This window comes from Phoca vitulina, unplaced genomic scaffold, assembly GCF_004348235.1.
Source record: "Phoca vitulina isolate PV1807 unplaced genomic scaffold, GSC_HSeal_1.0 scaffold50, whole genome shotgun sequence".
NCBI classification, from domain to species: Eukaryota; Metazoa; Chordata; class Mammalia; order Carnivora; family Phocidae; genus Phoca; species Phoca vitulina.
Genome location: NW_022589753.1, coordinates 6236700 through 6254058, shown reverse-complemented (window position 1 = coordinate 6254058; position 17359 = coordinate 6236700). Strand labels below are relative to the sequence as shown.

At 48.2% G+C, this 17359-nt stretch overlaps 1 protein-coding gene across 1 annotated transcript in view; it reads left to right on the top strand.

Annotated features, from left to right (window-relative positions):
- CASS4 (Cas scaffold protein family member 4) overlaps nt 1-17359 on the top strand; it is a 32672-nt gene that overhangs the window by 7432 nt on the left and 7881 nt on the right. Inside the window, exons 2-3 of the mRNA XM_032387725.1 lie at nt 11573-11995; nt 17091-17192. Coding sequence (XP_032243616.1) covers nt 11573-11995; nt 17091-17192 — 525 coding nt within the window. The remainder of the gene's footprint in view (nt 1-11572; nt 11996-17090; nt 17193-17359) is intronic.

Sequence of the window (17359 nt, the reverse complement as noted above, 5' to 3'; positions counted from 1 at the left end):
TATTCCCACCACAATGGCTATTGGCACCCAGACGGATGGGGATAGGGGGGAAGCAGGGGGCAGATGGAGGGAATGCATGGTGTGGCCGGCCCCATCCTTGCCCAGGGCTGTTGGGTTCAGCCCAGATCTGCTGGCGAGAACTGCTGCAGGAAAAGCACACTGTTCACACACAAATGTTTGAGACCCACACCTCTCGGCATTCTGACACAAACTGCCACCGAAGAACTTCCCTTCCCAAGCGATTTCTGTCAGTGTTTTCCAGGATATGGAATAATCACCTTTAAAAATACTTTCTTTAAAGGATCAAGATGAAGGTGAATGTGAGTATCTGAGTTTCTCTCTGCTGGCATCATTTCTTGCAACTATTCAAACTGTTTGGGACTCTAAATTAGCCATGTTAAGGGGTCCGTTACTTGTTATTTCAAATTTTTCCCCTAAGTTAGGGGAGCAGGTGATGATGCTCCTCAGATAGCTATCACACCAGTGGAAGTAATTGAAAGTTGCTCTATGGCCCATTTTTGGCTTTGAAACCAAAAAGGGAGAATTTATACTTGGTTTAAAAAGCTATATTCTACTTGGTTAATTTTTTTTTGTAAGTTTATTTATTTACTCATCAGAGAGAGAGAGCACAAGCAGGGGGAGGGGCAGAGGGAGAAGCAAGCTCCCTGGATGCAGGACTCCATCCCAGGACCCTGGGATCATGACCTGAACCAAAGGCAGACGCTTAACCGACTGGAGGCACCCAGGTGCCCCTCGGTTAATTTTCTTTTTAAGCTTAAGTGTTACTCTAAACATAAAGGTAATTGGGGGAAAAAGGTATTTCGGTGTCTCACTTCCAGTTAAATGACTTCGGGTCACTTTGTCCACATTCTGGAACCTTTCATTGGAGAGCTCATCCACTTTTTCAGAGGCTGCTGGAGCCGAAGCTTGCTGATACCCACGGCCTCTCTGGCAGACAACAGCAGCTTTCCTTCAGCGTCTCTCCTTTACCCACTTTGCTAAGTCTCTAAGAACCAGCTCCAAGAGAAACAACCCTTCTTTATGTTGTAGGATGATCCAAGAAATTACTCAGCTGTCACCTCATTAAAAAAAAAAAAAAAAAGCCTAAATATTTCCGAGACAAAAATGCAGATTCTTGAAGCAGAGCCGTCTCAAGCTCCAGGATACCACCAGCGAACTCTCTCACCACATTAGCATGACACATGAAAGGCGAGTAATCGAATACAGTTGCAAGTCCCAGGGCGAGTTCTGATTAGGAAATATACCATTTTGCTATCTTCCGGGACACTTAGTTCCCTAAACCTTGCGGAATAATTGTACTTGTCAATGTCAGTGTTGCTCTGGAAAGCTATTGAAATCTGTGAGGGAAAACAGAAGTTAAGGCAATAGCTTCTTTGTTGAACAATGGTTTCCAAGGGAGATTCTTCAAGAGGAGGGAAGAAGGAAGGAGGGACACATGGAACACAGGAAATGGGGTGGTGGGGTGGGGAGAAAAGGAAGAGGTGGTGGTCCCATCTCAACTGCAGACCTCAGAATACAGCCCCAGGGTGGGTGGGGGGGAGGAAGGGGCAGCAGGTCTTTCTCGCTGCCCTTCCCCGTGGTACAGACAGGCAACACCAGTTCTGGTGTCTTAAAACAGGTCGTCCTAGTTTTCGCTGTTGGTGGTATGACTTTGTGTGGGGAAAACTGCTTTCAGCCGAGATGAAGTTGACTTGGAGGCAAGGTTCCTTCTATCCGATCAGAGTAGAATGGACGGGAGTGATTAATGACCGCCAGTCGTTCAAGTTTACCAACATAAAGCCATTTTCTTCCAATAGAACAGAATCCTTTCTTAAAACTAAAACACATACTCATGGTTTACAAAATTCTAACTGTACCAATGAGCATGGACTGAAAGCGTGTTTTCCTTTAATCCCAAAATGTCTATAGTTTCCGGGGCTCTGGTCCCCCTGGCCAGAGGAAAAGCCCCAACCAAAAACTTATGTCATCTTTCAGAAAGAAGCTATGCTCACAACAGCATAAATGGGGACATACCATACACACAGTTTGTCATCCTGATTTTTTAAAAATTAATACTATATTTTGGACATTGTTCCATTTCAACTCATATAAATTCTACCTCGTTCTTTTAAATGGCTGTATGGTATTCTGTTATAAAAAATGTATCATTATTTACCAGTAATTACATGTAAGCTGTGTCCTGAATTCTTAGGGCAGGATCCAATTCTGATAAATGACCAGGCAACGTACACACCTGAGTTAAAATGTACTTCTCAGTTTACCGTCCCTCTCGGAAGCACACTTTGTCATTGGCTCGTCTATCAAGACGCACATGCCGTCTTGCAGCAGAGTCTGTGCCAAGCACTGTGACTTGTGGGCCGAAAGGGCAGACTCCGGGGTCGAAACTGCCTGTGTTGCGTTCTTGGTTCTGTGCCTTGCTCTCTGAGCAGCCTTAAGCTACTTAATCACCCTCTCTGTGCCTTAGTTTTCTCACCTCTCAAACAGAGTATGAGTCACAGTATCAGCTTCATGGGATTGTGAATACCAAGAGAGAGAATCCAGGCGAATTATTGCAGTGCCTGGCACAGAAGTTGAAAGACTGAGCTATCCTCATCCTATTTGGCTAAATAGCAAACAGCAAAAGTAACGTGATGCCTGACTCAATATGCAGCCAAAAGACCGAAGGGAATTTCTTTCTCTTTGATTAATTACAGGAAGTTAGTAGTAGGGGACAACAGCATGTGTAAGAAGAAAGCTGCATTGTTATGTGGGGTTTGCAAACTGAGAATTCTTTCCAGACTATCTTTGCCAGGACTCCTTAAAAACACGTCTACCCTGTCATCTTACCTCACAGAATGTTGTTACCCATCAAAACCTCTCACAAAACGAGTGTCATGTAGCTACTTTGTCTCTTCCTCAGGGTTGTCCTTCTTCCTCTGTCTTTCTTCCCTTTTTGGAGAATATGGATGAGAAAATGGAGGTGGTGTGGGGATTTTGCTTCCGCTCTTGGAAACTTTTCTTTAACATAATGTGTTTTTAAAAATGATGGAAAATAAACATGAGCAAGCCAACTGATAGCACCATTCTCTCTGCTTTGATCTTTCCAAGCCTATCTGTGTATTTACACAGCATGAGATACTTCCAGTGAATTCTTCCAGTGCATTCGAGGGGAGACTGTTGTCCTTAATGACGATCAAAGGGCTTTCTCCGCTCTGTGTCTACTCCTGATGTTCTGAGTCTGGGTTCAGCTGCCCCATAAAGATCTATAAGAGAAGCTTTCACTGATCTCAAAGTCAAAGCTCCTACATCCAGGGGAAGCTTTTATGAACTTCAGAGATTCATACTTGCCGTACATCAAAGGCTTTGAAATATTTACGGTGTATGCTTTCAAAAAGAATTGTGGTTTATGTGTTACTATTCTCTCATGATCCTCAGAGGGGAAGTATGAACAATTCTGCCACCTTCTCCTAAAACTAAGAATTCTTGGAAACAAGTCATGGAATCTATGAGAAAGAAGCTAAAATGCTAAACATGGACATTTTTCAAAGAAGGAGTTTAGTAGAAGACAGATGCCCATTTTGTCAGTGATGAGGTTCTATGATGGTGTAAGAGCGGGGGTCCACTCATCACTTGCCGCTCAAGGTTCTTGCCACATGTAGAGTCTCTTATTTCTTGTTTGGGGGCACTTACTTATTTACTATTTCCTGCCGTGAGCTGGAGACCTTGTGGTATGATTTACGTTCCCAAGGAAATGGTGATATTCTGGCTACTTAGAAGGAAAATCATCTCGGGGTCTCTCCTATCCCCCTGCTTACTAACTTTTAATTTTAGGAATACAAGAGTACAGGGGGTGAGGGATAGTGCTTGTGTCAGCCGTGAGGGGGAGGAGAGAAGCAAGCAGGAAAGGGTAGAGAGAGTCTCAAGTTGTGAGCAGCTAGCACGAAGTCTTGGCCATAACATAACGTAACGGGACAGGGTGGGAGGGGGCACTTCAAAGCCAATCGATCTCCTGTTCGCTCAGGAGCCCTGCACTGAGTCGAGATGCTCCAGCCTCCTGCCCATTAACTTTGGGTTTGCAAAGGAGAGCGGCATGGGGCCTCGAAGACCCCAGCCATGGGCTGGACTCAGCAGCAGAGCACTTCACTTGGCCCAAGAAGTTGTATTTTAAAATCTGTGTGAGCGTGCCACAGTCTCCAGCACTCCCAAATGTCTTCCACCTGGCCTGCCTCCATATACTTTCTGCCCAGCTCCTATAATCATGTGAGTTCGCTGCTCCTGTCTATGGATGTCTTTAAAGCAGCTTCTTCTAAAAGTATATGCTTTTAGACTTTAGCAGATCAGAGCAGGAGGTTGACCTGGATTTGGAGAAGCCGTGCATCAAGCTGGCAAAGCAGGCTGTGGAATCAGACAGACTCGAGTTTGAATCCCCACGCTGCTGCCTGCCGCTGTGTGACCCTAGGCAGGTCGAGTAACCTTCCTGGTCTCAGGCACATAAAGCTCTCACATGAGGCGAACCCAGAAGACGGCATCCAGGGTCGCTGTCCTGCTCTAACGCTCTGAATTCCTGCCGCTCTGCTCTTTCAAGGGAAGTAAAGAAAAGAAAAATGGAAAGTAAAGCCGAAAGGCAGGCGGGGCTCTTGCGGAGTTCCCAAGGAGCTGTGCGCACCCTCCTGGTCTAGAGGGTGATGAATGAAGAAGCCCAGAACTGACGCTTCCGAGGGTGACTCCTCCACGGGCTCGTTCCATCTGCTTCTGCTGAGGGCGGTAGCTGCTGGGACTGGCTCTCTATGCCACTGCTGGAGACAGAAAGCCCGAGAAGCGATTACTCTCCCTGGTCCGTACTGCGTCCGTCCTCCTCTCTCTGGTAATTACAATCCTGCCCTTTCTTTCAAGACTCGCCTTAAAGATCGCATGCGATCCTCCACCACCTCCTCCCTCGGGCTGTCCTAAATCCAACCCGTACCCTCATCTCAGCGAGCGGGCATCTCCCACCTGGCCTGGGCGATTGGCTTTGACGAGCCTCTTTGGCCTCACAGTTGCTCCCTCCGATCCCTCTCGCCCAGCAACCAGATATAAACAGCAACCAATACGGAATCAAGCTCCGGATCCTTTGTTTACTTCTCTCCAGCCAGCCTGGTCATCTTTCAGTTCCTCCAGCTCACCACCCACTTCTCACACACACACTCTCTCCCTCCATCACTTCCCCCAGCCCTCAAACATTTCTCTTCCTCTGCCTGGAGGATCCCTCCCCCACTCTTGAGCTGACTAACTCCTACTCACCCCCAGAGCGCAATTCCCACGGCTCCGTTCTCACTACACCCATATTCCTCATAACTTCCTGTGTTTTCCTTCATTGTCTGGAAGAGAGGTAGAAACCCTGTACTGCTTTCTGTGAAAATCTGATTGGAGTTTGTCTCCTCCGCTGGAACGTAGATTGGCACGAGACCAGGACCTGTGTTGTCCACTGCTGTATCTCAGCAGGGCACCGGGTCTATAGTAGACGCTCAATACAATCTTCGTGAATGAATGAATGAATGAACGAACGAATGAACAACATCCCAGATTTCTCCAATTGTAGCTAATTAATCCCATAGCTCATTGCTGATTCAACATAGACGAACACAGTGCATCCGGCGGTTGTGTGAAGGTCTCTCCAGAGAGAGAATCTTACCCTTTGTCTTTGTTTCTTTCTTCCAAATGCTTATTCCATTTTCCTTTCCCCTCTTCCAGCTGTTGTATGCAGGTGGGCATTTGAGGGAGATGCCCTTTTTGGAAATTAGTTAGGGATATTTCTTTTACTGCTCACAGAATCTAACTGCCAGTGTGCCCACAGGGGACAAAAATATAAACATATGTCTTCCTTCATCTCTTAAATATCTACACAGACGTTTCCAAATTAACACCCTATTAAAAAAAAAAAAAAAACCCTGTGAGTGGCCTCAGAGAGTACTGCAATCGCTGTTAGGCTCTCTTGAGGTGGGCTGGTGGTTGCTTCCAAGTGTTATCTATAAAGAGCTTAGCCCCGTGCCAGGGACATAGGGGCGCGGTGAGTGTTTGCTGCCACCGCTTCTCCTCCCCACACCACCCGTCGCCCCGAAAAAGTCTGGCTCGCCCTGACTCGATTCTCTCCTCAGCACGCCTAGAGGCTCAGCGTCTCAGTCCTGTGTGGACGCAAAGGAGGAGACCAGCCTTACGTGGGTGGTCAGGGACACCTCGGCAAGAGGTGACTTTCGTGCAGGGACAGCCTCTGCAGGAGGTGACCTTTGAGCTGAGATCTGAAAGAGGAGCCAGTCATTCAAAGATCTGGCGGAAGAGTGTTCTGGGCAGGAGAAGTAGCAAGGGCAAAGGTCCAGAGGTGGAAGCAAGCTTAGTGCCTCTGGGAAAAGGGAGAAAACAACATGACTGAAGGAAAATAAACAGGCAGAGTGGTGGGCCAGGAGGGCGACCAGACAGGGAACGCAGGTTTTGTTCTAAGTGGATTTCGAAGCCATTGGAGGTCTTTATTTTTTTTATTTTTTTTTATTTTTTTAAAGATTTTATTTATTTATTTGAGACAGAGAGAATGAGAGAGAGAGAGCACATGAGAGGGGGGAGGGTCAGAGGGAGAAGCAGGCTCCCTGCGGAGCAGGGAGCCCGATGCGGGACTCGATCCAGGGACTCCAGGATCATGACCTGAGCCGAAGGCAGTCGCTTAACCATCTGAGCCACCCAGGCGCCCATTGGAGGTCTTTAAATAAGAAACCAACACGATCTGATTTAAGGATATAAATATGTATGTGTATAAATGTCTGGAGAATGGGTTGTAAGGGGAATGAATGGTGCAATAATGGATGTGAGAAGAGCAGTTTGAGTCCAAGTGACCTTAGACAAGTCATTTGACCTCTCTGACCCTCAGTCTCTTCCTCTGTAAAACGAGGATTAGAAAACCCACCTCTGAGGCTTCTGAGAGTTAAGTGATACAATGACTGCATCGCTCCCAACACAAAATAGGGCCCCATCAACATGGTCCTCTGTGTTCTAGGTGAAGGGCCCTCCAGATCCCTCACTTGTGTTACATTCTTCTTCTGGAACAGAAACTTTGATGGGCTTTGTTATTAAAACTCCGAGACATTGACTGATTGCATGAGGTGTCCTGAGACATCCCTGCCGATTAGAACAAAGGGAATTAAGTGATAGCGCCATACATGGGATTCGCCTTTGCCAGGAGTTTACAGCCGGTAAGGTAGGTGGGGTTGCACTGCAGACTGCAGGCTGGAAGCAGAGTAGTAAGACTGACCATCTTGGACAGCTGTGGGTGCCCGCTGGAGCGGGTGATTGTACGAGCCCACTGTTCTCTAGGAAACAGTCCCTGCCTCTCACAACAGGCAAATCCACCGACGAAGCTGGTGCCAATCTGGACGTTTCCGAGCAGCTACCACACTGCAGCAACTGCTCTCTGTACACACGTGTGATCTTATCTCTAGACAAATGCAGGCACGTCTCAGATGATCAGCTTTTTCTTTTATGGATGTGTCAAGTGTATTTCGTGAAGTTGTGGTGATTGGCTGCAGACTGTGTTTCTGTTTTCTCGCCAGTGTGGACAGTTGAAGTGTAATGTTCAGGAAGGTAAACTCATGAACCTCAAGAGAACATACAATGAACTCATGTCAAAGATTTTATTAAACGGATTCATTAATGAGAGAACCAGTAAGATGTTCAATCTGGGTCAAAGAGCATTTAGGAATCTAGGTAATTGTAGGCAATTTAATAAAGGATTATTAAGAGAGGATTGCAGGGCTTAGTTATAAGTCTGGTTCAAGTCTGACAAGGTAATAAACCATAACCTTTCAGGTTCTTTTCTTACTATACAGAGATTATTATTAACTAGAACAAAATCTACAAAGTAACATGGAACTTCACTAAATCCTGGCCTTTAATTGGTACTCTTTATAAGATTCTAAAACTCTCTTCTCTCTAAGTGCTTCATCTCTGCTAGATTCCGCAGGCTGGAAACGCACTCACACTACATTCACGGGACAGTCACTGAGTGTGCAGACTAGCTGGGTCTTGTGGCCCATCTTTGGGACATCTTGGTGGTCATTCTCACCAAAGGCCACCTAATGGGATGGGCAGAGAGTCTCAGAGAACCTCCTTTTTACCCGACTCTAGAAGGACACAGGGGCTCTCATGTCGATACTGCGTGTCCCTTTATCTCCCAAAGACTTGAACACAAGGGTATTATATTACTCAGCCTTCTCCGCCCATTAACTCAAAAAGCAACCAATGAGCACCTGCTGTGTGCTGGAAGCTGGGGATGCAGTTAGAGCAAGGAAGGTGTCCTCTTCCGGAGCCAGTGCTCTAGCCCGGACATAGACACCAAATAGATGATCATCACCTACTTAATGAATTATATGTGAGTGTCATCAGTCCTGACATGGAAAAGCATTGAGCAAAAAAAATGGGGAGGACTAGTGTAGTCTGAAGGAGTCTGGGTGTCAAGGAATCTTTTTGCAAAGAAGGGACATCTAAGAGGAGTCTGGAAAGAAGAGTGGGTCTGACTAGGCACACAACTGCTGACTCTCGGATAGAGGGAACAGCCTGTGGAAAGGACTCAAGCCGCCACAAAGGGTAGTGCTCCTATGGGGCTGATGAGGAAGTGATACCACGAGCCTAGAGATGTAGGCGGGGGTGCAATCTCTCAGGGTACCCTGAAGGTTTGGGGAGAGCAGGGGCTACGGGGGAGCCTCGGAAGTTCACAGAGTGGTCATCACATGATCAAAGTTGGTATCCCCAAACTCAAGCACGGGGAACAGTGCCGTAGCTCGTAAACATTCAGCCAAGGTCGGCTGCCCTTATGAAGGAATACGTAGGTGGCCAAGGGGACACGTCGTGGAGTTCCTCACACCCAGAAGGAAATTGGTGTTTATTAGCCCTAACTGGGCTCTCTGCTTTTCAGTGTAACCCCATACACTCACTCCACCTCCAACCAGTGAGATTTGTGCCTCCCTCCCAGGGGAGGGTTTCTGGTTCACCCGGGATGGGAGAGGAGACGCCCACAGGCAGGAATATCCTTCACAACACACACACCTCTAATGCTTCAGGACCATGTTCCTTCTTTTTAAAAATGAGTTAATTTCCAAGAATGAGTTCAAAAACCTCTCAAGTTTCCATGACAAAGATTTTAAAACAAATGTACCATCCAACCGAGAGCTCATGCTGAGGGTCATGGGCTGGGAGGAAATGGACAGTCTCATTCACAATGGACGGAAGTGTACATGAGTCAACCATGCCCAAGGGCAATGAGGGAAGGAGGAGCCCTAAGGATTTCACCCACCTGGACATTTCTCTGTGGAAATAAATAAGGAGAGTTGCAAATATTTAGCGATGAAGATGGATCATCTTAGCACTGTTTGTAATAGCTAAAAACTGGAATTAGCTAAAATGTCCCAGAACCAGGAAGGACAAGCATGGTTCATCCTCACAGTGGAAAATGGCACCACTATTTAAAAAGATACTGAGTGAAGAAAGCTGTTCATGGACACGGAAAAATGTTCATAATCTATTATTAAGTAGAAAAAAAGCAGATTATAAAGCCATATGTAGCATATGATCCCATGAGGTTTTTAAAATACAACTGACTCTCGGTATGTATATGAACGAATATGCACAAGATCTGAGGGGTCACGAACCAAAGGAGTGACAGTGGTTCTCTGTGGCAGGCATTTCTGTTTTCTTCTATTTGCTTATCATTGTTTTGTACTCTCTCTGTCCTTGCTTTTGTAGCAAGAAGAAAGTTCCATGTGCAAAACTTATTCATGATCTCCTAGGACCTCAACTGCAGTAGATTTTATGTGGGATTGTCAGTTTCTGCATGGAGGATCTGACTTTACTTATGCTTCTCACATAGACGTGCAACAGTGTTTCTCTAAATACATAGAGACCTTACTGTGTGTTTAAAATGATATTTTTCAGCAGTTGGACATCTGATTCCATTTTTGTAACAGAAAAACTTTATGCAAAAAAGTAAATAAAACCAACACTTCTTAACAAGTGTAACGGGATGGCTCATCATTTTTGCTTTGTTTTATGAGTATAAGAGGTATAACTAACTAAATTTAGTCGAAGGAAGAAAAAAGCAACTGGAGGGATAAATACCAAAATAGTCTGAAAAGTTACCTCTAAGTGGTGGGACTATGGATAATTTTCACCTCTTTTTTCTTTTCTGTATTTCTTAGTTTTTCTGTGACAAGTGTGCATTGATATAATAACAGGTGATCATGTTAAAACCCACAGAAACAAACTGCTTTCATTTAATTACAGCAAAAATCCATATAAGAAGGAGGTTTACACATTGCTGCCCCTGAGACAGGGTGATTTTCCTTTGAGGACCATGTGGCTTACAGAAAGAGCATGAATCTGAGAATTAGGGAGACTGACTGGGTTGGTTTTTTTTCTTTTTTAAGAATTTACTTATTTATTTGAGAGAGAATGAGCATGGGCAGGGGGAGCGGTAGAGGGAGAGGGACAAGCAGACTCCCTGCTGAGCACCGAACCCGACACAGGGCTCGATCCCAGGACCCCAAGATCATGACCTGAGCTGAAGGCAGATGCTTGGCCGACTGAGCCACCCAGGGGCCCCTGACTGGGTTTCGATCCTGGCTGTGTGACCATAGACTAGTCACTAACTCCTGTGTCTCTATTTCATCGCTACCCGCTAATGAACATTGACTGAGCATCTCTCATGCACCTGAATCTGTTCTTGATGGTGGGGACAGAGCAGCAAATAAGTGAGATATGGTCCCAGCAGTCACAGAGCTTAGAATCCAATTCAGGAGAAAAATAGTGACAATGAGACAAAGAGCACTATGATCATTAGGACAGTAACAACCGACCTTTACTGAGCACCTACTAACTGCCAGGCCCTATTCAGTGAGCTTTATGTACCTAACAACCCTTTTCATTCTTGCCCCCTGAGGAAGATGTTATCATTAGTCCCATTTGACAGACGAGGAAACTGAGGCCTAGAGAGAGTAGCTAATTTGCTCCAAAGCCCACAGCTAAGAAGTCGCAGAGCTGGGATTTCAATCCGACTATGTGCTCTGCTGCACTCCCCCGAGAAGCTCGTGGTCATCACAAATGAAAACCGTGCCCTGAGAGCACAGTCAGGAGACTCGACGGGTTAGACTGCCCTGAGGAGATGACATTCCACCAGAGACCCCAAGGATGGGTCGGAATAAATCAGGCAGAGTAGGGACAAAAGCCTGTGGGGTCAGGGAAACATAAGAATGTGTTTCTAAGGGGCGCCTGGGTGGCTCAGTCGTTAAGCGTCTGCCTTCAGCTCAGGTCATGATCCCAGGGTCCTGGGATTGAGCCCCACGTCGGGCTCTCTGCTCAGTGGAGAGCCTGCTTCTCCCTCTCCCACTCCCCCTGCTTGTGTTCCCTCTCTCGCTGTGTCTCTCTCTGTCAAATAAATAAATAAGATCTTAAAAAAAAAAAAAAAAAAAAAAAAAGAATGTGTTTCTAAGCCAAGGGCTTGGTGGAGCGGTTGTTGGCAACAGTAATAACAATGAATTCTTTCTCCTCCTGTCCCCAGACACTCTTGGCCAGAGCACTTTATGACAACCACCCAGACTGCTCCTACGAGCTGGCTTTCTGCAGAGGAGACATCTTGACCATTCTGGAACAAAACGTGCCAGAAAGCGAGGGCTGGTGGAAGTGTTTGCTCCACGGAAGGCAAGGTCTGGCCCCTGCCAACCGCCTCCAAATCCTCCCTGAGGCCCCCGCTGACAGGCCCTGTCCCCCTTTCCTGAGAGGCCTGGAGGAAGCTCTCGCCAACTCCGAGGAGACCTACCAGGTACCCACCCTGCTCAAGCCCCCGACTCCAGGCCCCATATATGAGCACATGAAGGGCTGGGTAGAGGGGCCTCCACCCACCACCACGCAAGTCTACGAATTCCCTGACCCACCTGCCCACGCCAGAATCGTCTGTGAAAAGACTCTAAGCTTTCCGAAACAGGTATGCATGTTTCCAAATAAAACAGAAGGGTCGAGGGATATGTAACTCCCAGGGGCTGACCTCGCCCTTGAGTTCTTGGTGTCCATTGGGAGGATCAATGTGCAAAGTGGGAACCTGGACCCCTTTGATTGGGTGATGATGGGAGAGCTCGTATTTGGCCCCCAGTTCAGTTCTCACTAATATTCTCGGCACTCTAGTGATTCCCCACCCCACCCCCTGCCCCCTGCTCTCCAAGACATCCCCGCTTGGCAGGAAATTGAAAGCTTAGTGGAGCTGTTCATGAAAGTATTAAGGACTTCCACCATGGCCTTTCTGGACAGTAGGACTTCTAGTGATTGGTTCAAAGGCAAGACGTTACCCAACAGATTTAACATCTATATTCCTTTCAGCCAAGAAACTTTACTTCCAGAATTGCTACAGAAATACGCAAGGAGGCAAACATATCTGGGTGAGGAGGCCATGGTCATAATAGCATTTTTTGTTATAGGGAAATATCTAAGATGCCTAAATGTTTGTTAATGGGGGGATTGGTTGCATAAATGTTTGTTATCCCTACAACGTACTAGGCGCTTGTCAAAAAAAAATGAAGTCGTTCTAGGAGGCACATATAAGGGAGAAAAAATAACCATTTAAACAAAACCAACCAAACAAAAACTAAACGAAACAAAACAAAACAAAAAAACCCAAATGATCTGTGTGTATATATGCGTGCGTGCTCACCACTGAAAGAACACACACCTACAGAGGTCCCCTTAGGAAGTGGAGTTGGTCACTCTTATGTTCCCTGCACCTGCCCCTGCCTGGCCTGGGGCGGGTGCCCAGTCAATGAGCAGAGAGATCAGGAAGTTGATTTGTGTGTTCTATACGGTTATGTATGACATCTGCAATTTTCAAAAATAGCAATTTAAAAAAAAAAAAAACAGAGGAAACGAAGCACTAGGTAGATGCAGAATGAAAACATTTTTTTTTTTTATATGGAAAGGAATTTAAAGAAGAAAAGAGAAAAGTAATGTATTGCTGTCCCCAGGCCCGGGCCTTGATGAGGTGTTAAGCACGCAGAACAGATTTGCATGGTCTTCTGTCACTGTGGGTGTTTCCTGCACACTTTGCTTTCAGCTCAAAGGACACATCCCACCTGGCCCCAGCTCTGGGCAGGGGTCCTGGCAAGGTCTGCGTCCAGGAAGGCCGCTCCCCACCCCCCCCTGTGAACCCCACAAGGAAGCTGGTCACGCCTTCTGCGGCAGCCCACGAGGCAGACCCTGGAACGGCTGGCCCACCGGGAGGCCTGGCACGCTCAGCTGCTGTCTGAGCAGCTGACTCAGAGCAGGGCCTTGGTGGGGATTCCTCCACGAGCAAGTAGTCTCTGCCGAAGTTAAGTTGGGTTTCCCCCTCTCCCTAAAAGGCACACGGGGGCCGTGTCTTCTGTTCACCGGGTGTCCCGGGCACCCGAGCCCAGGGAAGGCTCCTACCGCTTTAACGTTTGTTAAATGAATGAAGTGACCGTGGACCCCAACTTCTAGACGGGCATCGCAATAAAGAGAACGATGCGTTTACTCTCTAAACCTAACTCGGCTAAGGGTCAGGGCATTGGCTGGGAGATGTGCCCTTGACGTGAAGCGTGTCTGTGATGGGAGCCCCCCACCCACCGCCTTGTAAGGCTGCGGCCGTGGACAGAAACCACAACCACGATGGGGAATTCAGAAACCAGGGGCTCTTGAAGTGGGCCCAGTAAGACACCTGGGGAACTTTCCTGCCTTTTTCTCCTGCTTCCGTTTCCTCTGTGGCTGCTCCATCTACATTTTTCTCCCTCCTCCCCCACTTTTTGTTTGTATCGCCTTCAATGCGCTTGCAGGGGCAGGGGGAGGGGGGGGGTCTCTGAGAGCAAGAAATGCCACCTGTGGCTTGGAAATCAGTAGTGTGGTCACCTGGCTTCCGGGGCAGCCACGACCATGCTGGGAGAGTGGGCCCATCCCAACACCCCTCTATACCTCTCTGTTTTGCCACATCACTTCTAAGTGCTCCTCGAAGCTGTGCCTTCTGGTGATTCTAAATAATTTCACTCCTTCTTCTACCACAAGAAGGAAGGAGCTAGAAGAAGTGGATGAAACCCAGTTCAGAAGCTTCCGATCCGAGTAGTCTGGGGGTTAGCCCTAACTCCTTGGTGGGCAGAAGTGCTCGACAGAACTAGGCAAATCCGGCCACTAGCTTTGAGCTGTTTTCCAACGGGCAGTTCACAGGCATGGGACTGGGCCAGGTGACCCATTTCACAGACTCCCCTTAGCCCTGCATGAATGATCACTAGATTAAGGTTGGCCAAAAATTAAAAACCAAGAAAGGTGAAAATATGTCACTTTTCTCGAGTTGTCTAATCAAGGAATCCACATGTCAGGATCAGACGTCTCTATCGCTGGAAGAGGCCTCGGTGGCCTTGTCATGCTACAAACGAGGGAACTAATTTCCAGGGAGGTGAAGTGGCCCAGCCAGGGTCACAGGGGAATGAATACCAGGGACCGAAACTTCCTTGTGCCCACACGTGGCTGCCCATGCCCTTAGACTCTGCATGCCCTTGCTCTTCGTTTTCCTGACTCTGTGGCTGATGCTATCTATTCTTCGAAATTAGCTTTTTACTGAGAAGTAACCTACAGATCCTAAGGGGATAGCTTAGTCACTAGTACCCAGATCAAGAAACAGAACAAAACTAGCACCCCAGAAGCCCCCTCACGCTTTCTTCTGGTCACTTCCTCCAGGGTAACCACTGTCTTGAGCTTTGTTTTACTTTTTATTCCAACTTCCTTAATGTAATATGCTGGCCTGACTTTTTTTTTTTTTTTTTTAAATCGCCATACAAAGAACATATTTGATGTTGGTTTGAATTCAGAAAGGGGAATCTTTCATATTTCAAGTGAAAAGGGTCCAACTTCCTGGTGGAATTATTCTCAGACCCACTAGTTCCTGAACTGGAGTTTCCTTTTGTCCCCCTTTTTTGAAATCGTGGTTCTCAGACATGTTCCTTAATTGATTGCCACCTTGAACCTCTGTGTTTCAAGAAACACTGGGCATTTCTGAACCAGCTTCCTCCACCTGAAATTCCACACACAGGAAAGCCCCTTTGTCCTCCGTGGGTGGTCTACCCACAAAGTCAGCTACAGAAAGACAAAGGGCTTGGGGTTTTAGAGGGTAAGAGGCGTTGGGAGTGCATTTGGAAAAGCTCTGTGGCAGGGGACAGAATAAGCTGGAGGTGGAGGTGACGGCCTATGGCCTGGCAATTGGACAGGGCAGGCGTGTCAGGAGCTTGGATTTAACCCAGCATGGAGTGTAGACCAATCAGCCTAAGACCAGGAGGGACAAAGTCAGCTTTATTGCCCCACTATAGAGAGAGGGTTCACAGAGCAGAGGAACCGTGGGCTGTCTCACAAACAGAGGATAAGGGAGTATGATTAGTTATGGGGTTGGGAAAAGGTGACGTGAATACAAAGGCCTGTCTTGATAGGCTCGATGCACAACAGGGCAGTGTGTAAAGGGCTCAGCGTCAGCCCAGACTTCAAAGCAGGCTGTTCTCTCTTTGGGACCCTCCAGGCTGAGGTAGATGGGGAATGTCGCATCTGATACCTCGTGTCACAAGCTCTGTGTTGGGGACGGAAAGTGAGCCTGCTTCTCTGATGAGAGTGGGATGTTTCCTTCTCATTGATAGAACTTCAGACTGCAATGCTCCCGAGAGCCTAGGATTTTAGAGAACCAGTTTTCTCTGTGAGTGAGGAAGCAGTCATCATTTGGAGGGAGGTTATTTTGACACTCAACAGCTGACTGTGTCCTGGGGAGGAATGTCTGTCCCGTTCGCTTTGCGGCTGCTTTATCTGCGTCCGTCATCCCAGCCTGATCAGTGGTGGGACCCGCTGGTCCCCTTGCAGTGCCTCAAGCTGTACACTTTCTTTCACCCAAAACGAGCAAATAAATAAGTAGATACTCGCATTTCCTTCACGCCACGCCGGGTCGCCCTCGTGAACAAAGGGACTCTGATCTAGTCCTCATAAGCTGCTCCTCTACCTAGACTGCCCTCCCCGGCTGCACATATTCAGGTCCTCTCCGTCCACACGATCCAATTCAGAAAGCCCTTTCCAGTGACAGGTTCCTGGGGACCCAGTGGGAAATGCAGTCTCCCTCCGCCAACTCTCTGGACTTGACCCTTTCCTCTCCTCAAGGCCCTGTCTCGCTTTCCAGCCTGCGTCCTGGCTGTGTCCCCACCTTATTTCTCCCCCATTAGACCTTGACCCTGGCAGACAGCACGCACTCCCTTATATAAATCACCCATTCCCGGGCCCCTCCTGGAGACGTCCTTGTTCGAGAGGTCTGACGTGGAGCCGGGCAACCGTATCATTTTGAAGTTCGCCAGGTGGTTGGCTCCCTGGCTGGGTCTGGAAGCTGCGGCCCCTGGAGCAGCCAGTGTGGTACCCGGTGTAGAGTGGACATTCATGAGTTCTGGAGGATTCACTCGAATCCAGTTACAGGCACAGCCTCCAAGGCTGAGGGCCACGTTGGTCTGGTCCCCTCCTGCTGCGCCATCGACCCTCATCCCCAGTGACACATCCTGTGACAGGCCCCTGCTCCCTCCCCGCCCCCTTGAGTCTCTTCACTTCACACCCTTCGAGCCTCTCCTGTCCGGCTCACTGCTGCATCCCCACCATCATCAGATGAACACAGTAACACCCCCAGATTGGAATCACAGCCCCGGATCCCTCGAGAACTTCAGAATCACCTGGGAAGTTCACTGAAACTGCAGATTCCCAGGCTCCCCGCAGGACTCAGAGACCCCAGTACAACTGACACGGGGCCCGGGAATCTGCATTTGAGCCTGCTGCCCTGGTGAGGCTGACGCAGGCAGCTGTGGGCCCCCACGTGAGGAAGACTGGCCGCCACCACGGGACCTCCCCTCCCATGTCCTGGGTCCGAGGTCTGAGCGAAGGGCCGCCAGTCAGGGGTGCAGGGACATGGCCTCCACACTGTCGGGCTGCCTTTGTTGTGTGAGGGTAACTTGGAACGTGATCTGTGGACTCTGCAGTGACGTCTCCTTCCCTTGGCTCTTCTTTGTCTCCCCAAGGCCCTCGTCACGATCCCCAGACCTGCTTGGGCCTCGTTGCCAACGCTGCCTTCCCAGGTGTATGATGTACCAGCCCAGAGCCGGGGCCCCCCAGCCCTGAAGGTGAGTGTCGGCCCTGCTCCTGCCCGGCCTGTGGGGTTCCCCATGTCAGGCAGATTGCTTTTCTGCATTCGAGCAGGTACCGCCGAGCCTCTCCTCTCTCCACCTCTCCTCTCCCCGCATCTGCACCTGTTCCTGAGCATCTCTTCTCCTCTCCCCGCACCTGCACC